General features: G+C 37.1%; 1 protein-coding gene across 1 annotated transcript; it reads left to right on the top strand.

Moving 5' to 3' along the window:
* The first annotated feature begins 6,071 nt into the window (after positions 1-6,071).
* Positions 6,072-8,500, top strand: LOC126259975 (prohibitin-2). The gene is made up of 2 exons (XM_049957100.1): positions 6,072-6,207; positions 7,269-8,500. Exon 2 carries the CDS (start codon positions 7,344-7,346, stop codon positions 8,232-8,234), a length of 891 nt encoding a protein of 296 aa, XP_049813057.1. The 5' UTR covers positions 6,072-6,207; positions 7,269-7,343; the 3' UTR covers positions 8,235-8,500.
* The last annotated feature ends 308 nt before the right edge of the window (positions 8,501-8,808 follow it).

Genomic DNA, 8,808 nt, shown 5'->3' with positions numbered 1-8,808 from the left:
GTAGTAGATCTCTGGCTGTAATGCACTAATTTTGTGTAATCACAAATATTAAAATATAGCTTCCCTTATTCCAACAATTTGATGTTCACAATTTCTTATTTCGCTGCACTAGTTCTGATGGGTTATAAACCCATATCCAATGCCCCAGTTCTAGCAATATTGCACAATATTATTGCGCAATATTACTGATGGTCTAGAGGCCATTTTACGCTAGATTCACACACATGACTAATGTGACATCACTGGTTTTAGCATTCTGTAGTGGTACCATAAGCTATCTTTAACACAGGGTGCCACAAATTCATTCAGTTGCACAGCTTTCAATATTGCGTCAACTGAAATCATATGGATAGCGATTAATGTTGTTGTGCAGGTTATGGCATTAGAGGTGTGACAAGAGTTAAATACAAGGAAGAAGAAACTGAGATGTTGTGTATGAAAATTGATTTCGCACAGGGATAAATCAGTCCACAAACACATTTATAAAAGATATACCTCTCGAAGAATAAGATGCTGTCTACTATGACAAACTAACCAACAGCTCTTCCAAGATTTTAGAGTCTTGTTGTGTTCGCTGAATAACTAGTTTTTTATAGTGCTTGGTCTCACAAACCATGAGGTCGGTAGAACTCTCTTTTTGGTTACATATTAAGTTTATTCATTTATTCATCCAAAAATCTGTCAAGATTGAGGGATGCGTCATTCGCTTCTGGATAATGTGTGTGCGCACACACACATAATGATTCAAAAAATGTAACAGTAATATTAGATTGTTGCTCATGTACCGCTGGAGGCTGCAAAAGTATACCTGCCGACCATTGTTTTGACTTTCTTCAGTAATGAAATCAAAACACACCGAAATCGACAGTAGTACAGCAACAATTACTCCACGACAACTGCTATAAATTGCTCTTGGTTCGAATTGCAGCCACCAGAGAGCAGTGGTGGAAGGAGAGTGGTGTAAAGAAGTACAACCAAAATCAAGCTTTTGTGAAATGAAAAAAGTTGCGTGACTTAAGCTACGCCACACCAAACTGGGAGTTAACACATGCTGCAGCATTGTAACTACAGGATGCAACTAGCTGTGGCGAAACCTTTGTTGTGTTCAAAGCTGGCGGAGATGTTGTATGTACAAGTGAGTAGTGTTCCTGAGAAAAACGAAAATAATATCGGTACAAGTACAGTGTGTGTGAATTGTAAGGACGAAATTATTAAGTTAAATAAGTGTATTTCTAGCCTTCAGCAAATCGTCAGTGTATTGAGTAGTGAGATGTCAGAACTTCGAAAAGAAATAAGTGAGTCATTAGTCAAACAAAAGGCCAGTTCTCTTCCGCAAAAAAACTCTAACGAGTGGACAAATATACCATAAAAAACAGAGGTGTGAATACGAAAGCATCACCAGGGAGTAAAAACACCAAACAGTTGGCGGTTAAAAACAAATTTCACGTTCTTTCCGTGAATGAAGAGGCGGATTTAGGCCTATTATCGGTAAGGGAACATGAACTTTTGAACAAACTTTGTAATCAGAATGGTGATACAGGCTCTGAGTTCAGCATTAACGCAAACAATGAAGGTGCGAAATTGAGCATGCCATCTATTGTACATAATAATGGGACATCTATTGCACATAGTAATGAGAAAGACACTATCAATCAAAACGTACAACAGTGCAAAGACGAAAGTAATGTATTATTTTTAACGGACAGTCATGGCAGAAAAATGAGGAGACTATTCAAAGAAAACACAAAATACGACGCAACAGGTTTTGTGAAGCCAGGAGCAACAGCAAAAAACATTATTGGTGTTGATTTACAAGACAAAATGTCGGGAAAAAAATGACTATGTCGTGTGTATAGCGGGTGCAAATGGTGTTGCGAAAAACGAAGCAAATAACTATCTCACTGAACTAAAGAAATTCTTGGAACGCAGTTAACAAAAAAATACGATAGTTGCAACATTACCTCACAGATATGATCTAATGTATCACTCGTGTGTAAATAAAGAAATTCGTAAAACTAACATTAAAATAAAGCAGATGTGTTCTTTGTTTGGAAAATGTAGCGTCCTTGATATAGGCAAATTGGACAGATGCCAGCATACCAAACACAGAATGCATCTAAATTATGAAGGAAAAAACTTTGTATTTAAAATGATAAATGAAATAATTGCGAACAGAGAGAGAGCGAAGAGAAAAATTCCATGTACCGGTATGGGACCAGTCTCACCAAAAAAAAAAGAAGCATCCTCAAAAGCAGCAGAATCGTCAGTGGCGGAACCAACAGCTAAAACAACATATTCAGCGGTAACTATTGCCCGTCCTACACGCAACAGAAAACAAACTCAGCGTTTTTTATGGTGAGTAACACGAGAGATGAGGATTCAAAGTTGCGTGAAGCATCTCTCTCGTGTGTTCAATATGAGTTTTCCACACCCCAAGCAATACTATCAACTAATGTACTGAAAAAAGCCACTCCTAGCAAACATCACGCAAATGCAGAGGTGAGAAAAAATCAAACTTTGTCTTTATTCCACCAAAATATATGTAGCCTCAAGAATAAAATAGACTAGTTGCTAATAAATTTAAAAGACGAGTGTGAAAGTGAACCTGATATACTGTGTTTCTCAGAACATCACGTTATGCGTGGGATCCACATGATACAGATTGAGAACTTTAGTTTAGCTACTCATTACTGTAGATCTGTTATGGAAAAAGGTGGTGTTGCAATATTTATAAAAAATAATATAGTGCACAAATCCCTAGATTTAAGCAAATACTGTGATGAACAACATTTTGAGGTGTGTGGCATTGAGTTAACAGTAGACAGTGCTACTGTTATTGTTCTGGCTGTTTACAGGACACCTGCTGGAAATCTAAATGTATTTCTAAGACAAACTGAATCACTTCTGGCCCACCTATGTAGGAAAACTAAATCTATCATTGTTATGGGTGACTTCAATGTGGACCTTTTAACAGAAAATAGAAACAAGACAGATTTTGAACATTTAATGTACTGTTACAATTTAGTACCAGTGGTGGACACTCCAACTAGAGTAACTGCCAGCTCTAGCACTTTAATATATAATGTATTTGTAGATAAGGATATTTGCAATAATTTAACCATGCAAAATATTATAAATGGTCTCTCTGATCATGAAGGGTAATTCCTCACTCTAAACCAAATGAATGTACAAATAAAAGAAAATTTCATTTGGAAAACATTTAGGATTATAAACAGACACACCACTGAAACCTTTAATCAGCAATTACGGCTTGTGGACTGGTCTCCTGTATATGCTATAGTTGATGTTAATTCAAAATTTAATATATTTATCAATGAAGTTACAAGGCTTTTTGAAGAAGCATTTCCTAAAAAATCTGTGAGAGAAATCCTGTTCAAATCTGGAAACAAGCCTTGGATTACTAAAGGCATCAAAATCTCTTGTAAAACAAGAAGAGAACTATATGATGCAGCCAGGAGTTCAAACGATAACAGTAGGATTACACACTATAAAATCTACAATAAAGTTCTGAATAAGACAATTCAGGCAGCAAAGAACATGTGCTTGAAGGCAGAAATTGACAACTCGAGAAATAAAGCAAAAACTATCTGGAAATTTGTAAAGAAGGAAACGGGGAAAAATGCAGTTTGTAGTGAAAATATCCAAATCAAAAGTGAGGGTAATCTTGTTAGTGATACAAAAACAGTTCCAGACACATTCAACAACAATTTTTTAACAGTAACAGAAAAAATAGGTTTACAAGGGTCCATGAAGCAAGCCATCAATCTTTTGAAAGCTAGAGTACCTGGTTCAGTACAACACATGAAGGTAAAAACAGTCACTGTTCAAGGAATTGAAAGAGTTATTAAGTCCCTGAAAAGTAAAAACTCTGCTGGAATTGACAACATTTCTAACAAATTATTAAAATACTACTCCAGCCATGTAAGTAAAGTCCTTTGGCACATTTTTGATGCGTCGCTTAAGCAAGGAATAGTTCCTGAAAGGCTTAAGTATGCAGTTGTAAAACCGCTGTATAAGAAGGGGGATAAGACGGATACTGCTAACTATAGGCCAATATCACTACTGACAAGCTTTTCAAAGGTTTTAGAGAAACTAATGCACGCCAGGATAGTTAAGCATCTCAGTGAACACAATAGCTTCAGCAAAAGTCAGTTCGGATTTCAGAAAGGTTTGTCAACAGAAGATGCAATATTTGCATTTACTGCCAAACTCTTGGAATCTATCAACAAAAAACTGAAAGTGATTGGCATATTTTGTGACCTAACAAAAGCATTTGACTGTGTAAATCACCAAATTCTTTTACAAAAAGCTGCACATCTCGGTATAAGTGGTGCAGCAGGGAAATGGCTCGACTCATATCTGTCAAACAGGAAACAAAAAGTTGTAGTAGATAGTCAAGATGGTGTTCCAGTATCTTCAGAATGGGGTACCATCACATGTGGAGTGCCGCAGGGCTCAATTCTGGGCCCCCTACTTTTTATTATGTTTATAAATGATCTTCCTCTCTCTACGGAATATTGTAGATTCACCATTTTCGCGGATGACACTACACTACTTATTAATAATTCAGTAGATAAGCTTGAGGTAACGGCAAATAAGGTTTTAAATGAAACGGTGAACTGGTTCAACATTAATGGTCTTATTTTAAATTACTGTAAAACAAACTACATTCAGTTCCACAAAACATCCAAAGATGAGGAAATATTTGTAAAGGTAGTTGAGTAGACAATAACCAGGGTAGATTCCTCAAAATACCTAGGCTTGCATATTGATAGCAAACTGAATTGGTCAAACCACATCGTGGATCTGTGCAAAAGACTAAGTTCAGCAACATATGCATTGCGCATTGTTTCTTCTTATAGAAATATGGAAACCATGAAGTCAGCGTATTTTGGTTACTTTCATGCAATTATGGCATTTGGAACTATATTTTGGTGAAATCAGCCACTGGCTAAAAAAGTACTGTGTGTACAAAAAAGAGCCATAAGGATCATGTGTGGAGTCCATCCTAGAGCCACATTCAGGAATCTTTTTAAGAAGCTTGAAATACTTAAATCCACTGCGCAATATATATTCTCGTTGATGTGCTTCATAAGGAAAGAAAAATCCATCTTTAAGCTGAATAGTGCATATCACAGTCACAATACTAGAAGGAAACATGATATCCACTATGAACAGCCAAATCTAAGTATGGTGCAGAAAGGAGTTCATTTCAGTGGCTGTAAGATTTTTAATGCCCTCCCTTCAAGAATTAAGTGTTTGGTAGATGATGATCTCTTGTTTAAAAAAACCTTAAGGCAGTTGCTATTTCAAGGATCATTTTATACATTAGAAGAGTTCCTGAACTACAGTGTTTAACATCTCCTGTATTGTAAATTGCAAATGTATGCCCAAATTTGTATTTGTAATACCGAATATTTTTATTGTAAACATATATTTTGCAATATTTATTTCTCTGTAACACTTATTATTTTGTAATCCTTATCTCTCTCTAAAATGTATTTTTGTAGTGGGACCTAAGTTACTGTTTTTTGTTTTGTAATCTCTATCTATATCTAAAATGTATTTTTTTTTGTAGTGGGACCTAAGTTACTGTTTACTGTTTTTGTTTTGTTTTATGTATTACCATAAATTATGGCCAAAAGCTTGTAAAATTGACACGTTCCATATCCTGTGATAGTGTCACAATATGGATCATCGGAACAAGAGATAAATAAATAAATAAATGTGTGTGTGTGTGTGTGTGTGTGTGTGTGTGTGTGTGTGTGTTGCGAACTTTACGTAAAATAATAGAGTCGAGACACTGTTCATATCTTAAATTTGCGTTTTTCGTGGGTTTCTTTGTTTTTGCGGCCGTACGAAAAAAATCAAATTATTGCATAGCAGCGCGTGGAAATAACAATTGACGCTTTGCTGGCCACTGTAAGAGTCGAAATGCCAAGTAAAACATTCAGTGCGTTTCGAATTCGCAGTTTTTTCTCCTAAATACGGGATTTCATAATTCAACTTCTGAAACACTCTCCGTCTGGAGACTCAAAATCGTGGACTTACATCTTTGATGCAAAATACCGAGAGTTTACGTACAGTTTGCTGTATTATGTAACACCTTTGGATGTCCACCTTAGGCCCGGTGTTGGTTGTGAGATTTGTAGGGTCTGGGGAATAGCGAATGTTCTGAAAGTGCCTGTGAGTAATCTATAAACGTTATTTCAACTACACAAGATTTGGAAGTGTGATCGTTTTTATTTGGTAGCTTTTTTTTGTGTCTGACGCAGCTGTCGCTTGTTGTGCGTAAGCAATCTAGCGCTCTCTGTTCGATACTGTGTGGTGCCTCTTATTAGACTGTGAATAGAGGTTATGTCTGTTTTGATACAGCACATTAGCAGTTCTTAGTTGTTCAGTGATAGTCGACTGCGGTTAAAATATTACACACATTTCCAATCACTTGTCACTGCGAAAGAAAAGTACTAGTCGTGATAGACACTATAAAATGGATTCAGACTCGAGCTTATCTTTAGGCATGCATTGTAACTTCTACCCATCAGGTAGACTAGGTTTCATTTATTCTCATGGGACACCTCTTGGTTTTCGTGGGAAGACTTCAGTTTTGTAGTTCTAGACTGCCCATTTCATCACCTTTTACGTTATTGGGGGCTCGACGCAATTCACTTACAAATCAAATGGGCCGTCGTTGTGTTATGGATTTCATATGCATTCGTACAGCGCCTTTTCTTTATTTTGGGGATTGTTTACAATACTTAGTGCATTGTGTCACTGAGATTAAAAAAATGCGTTTAATTGTATCAGTATGCACTCCACCGTTTGCCACAGCAGACTGGTTTCCAACCACCTTTAAGTTGGTTCAGTACGTTGTGAAAATTATAGAGTCATACCCCACGAAAGTCCTGTGGGTTGTGAAATTGGTTCTGTATCATATTTGACGTTTGTAATCAAATTTTCGTGATTTGGCCCAATGCATAGTAACACTGGATTAACAAAATATAAAACACAGTGGAGTAAGATTTGAAAATAGGCTTTATAAATGTACTTTACTGCAAGGGGTGTCTCTCTCTCTCTCTCTCTCTCTCTCTCTCTCTCTCTCTCTGTGTGTGTGTGTGTGTGTGTGTGTGTGTGTGTGTGTGTGTGTGTGTGTGTGTAAGAAAATTTGATATTGTCTAATGATTGCAACAAACAGTATATGTATTGCTTAAGCATCTTCTATGGTTATCGAACCCTTCTTGTTTCAGGTACTGGCTGATTTAACTTCTAAGAGAGATTTCTGGTTCAGCAGCTCAGGACTGACCTAGAATTCAGCTGTAATAATGGCACAGAGTAAGCTAAGTGATTTGGCTGGTCGCTTTGGAAAGGGTCCCAAAGGTGTTGGAACAGGACTGAAGATTCTAGCTGCAGCTGGTGCAGCTGCATATGGTGTGTCTCAGTCCCTCTATACAGTTGAAGGTGGTCACAGGGCCATAATATTCAGCAGAATTGGTGGTGTTCAAAAGGATATTTATGCAGAAGGCCTGCACTTTAGAATCCCATGGTTCCAGTACCCTATAATTTACGACATACGATCACGACCACGTAAAATTTCGTCTCCAACAGGAAGCAAGGATTTGCAGATGGTTAATATTTCTTTGCGTGTGCTGTCCAGGCCAGATGCAAAAAATTTGCCCATAATGTACAGGCAGCTGGGCCTAGATTATGATGAAAAAGTTCTGCCATCTATTTGCAATGAGGTTCTAAAGAGTGTTGTTGCTAAATTCAATGCCTCACAACTAATCACCCAGAGGCAACAGGTTTCTCTTCTTGTTCGAAGGGAGCTCACAGAAAGAGCGCAAGATTTCAATATCATTCTGGATGATGTTTCAATTACAGAACTGAGTTTTGGAAAGGAATATACGGCAGCTGTAGAGGCAAAGCAAGTAGCTCAACAAGAAGCCCAGCGTGCTGCATTTGTTGTGGAGAGAGCAAAACAAGAGCGACAGCAGAAGATTGTTCAAGCAGAGGGTGAAGCGGAAGCTGCCAAAATGTTGGGACAGGCTGTAGCAAAGAACCCGGGATACTTGAAGTTACGAAAAATTCGAGCTGCACAGAGCATATCTAGAACTATTGCCAATTCTCAAAATAAAGTCTTTCTCAGTGGAAACAGCTTAATGTTGAATATTAGTGATCCAACATTTGATGATCTTAGTAATAAGCTAAAACACTGAAAAGCAGTTGGTTGTAATGCTTAACAAGAGCCAGTGGTAGACACACAAATTATGCAATTTCTCTTATGGGGAAAATGTCACCAGTCGCAATTGTAATACTGTTTGGTGATAACTGCCAATGAATATTTCAGGTGTCAGATTGTGAATAATAATTTACAGTTGTGTATAGCACTATAATGACTGAGAACTCAAGTGGATTATTAATTGCAGAAATATTCTTTTGCGATATTTTATATGACCATAATAAATATTGCTTTTGTTTAAAAGTGTTTTTCTTTCTGTGATGAAATAAATAATACCAAGATTTAAAGAAATTCAACATTAACTGATAATGTTTCACACTGTGTGGGCTTGTTTGTGTTTTAGGTTCGCAGTGTACTGTATTCAACTTTTCTCTCTCTCTCTCTCTCTCTCTCTCTCTCTCTCTCTCTCTCTCTCTCACACACACACACACACACACATGGTGAACAGATGACAGTTGTATACATTCAAGTCAGGTGAACACTTATGGTTTAACTGTTAATGCAAGAGCCTTCATCTTTTGTGGAACACAGCCATGCCATCAGATTTGATT

The sequence above is a fragment of the Schistocerca nitens genome, chromosome 5 (assembly GCF_023898315.1).
Source record: "Schistocerca nitens isolate TAMUIC-IGC-003100 chromosome 5, iqSchNite1.1, whole genome shotgun sequence".
Lineage (NCBI taxonomy): Eukaryota > Metazoa > Arthropoda > Insecta > Orthoptera > Acrididae > Schistocerca > Schistocerca nitens.
Note: the sequence above shows the minus strand (reverse complement) of the source record. Positions and strands in the feature narration are given on the sequence as shown.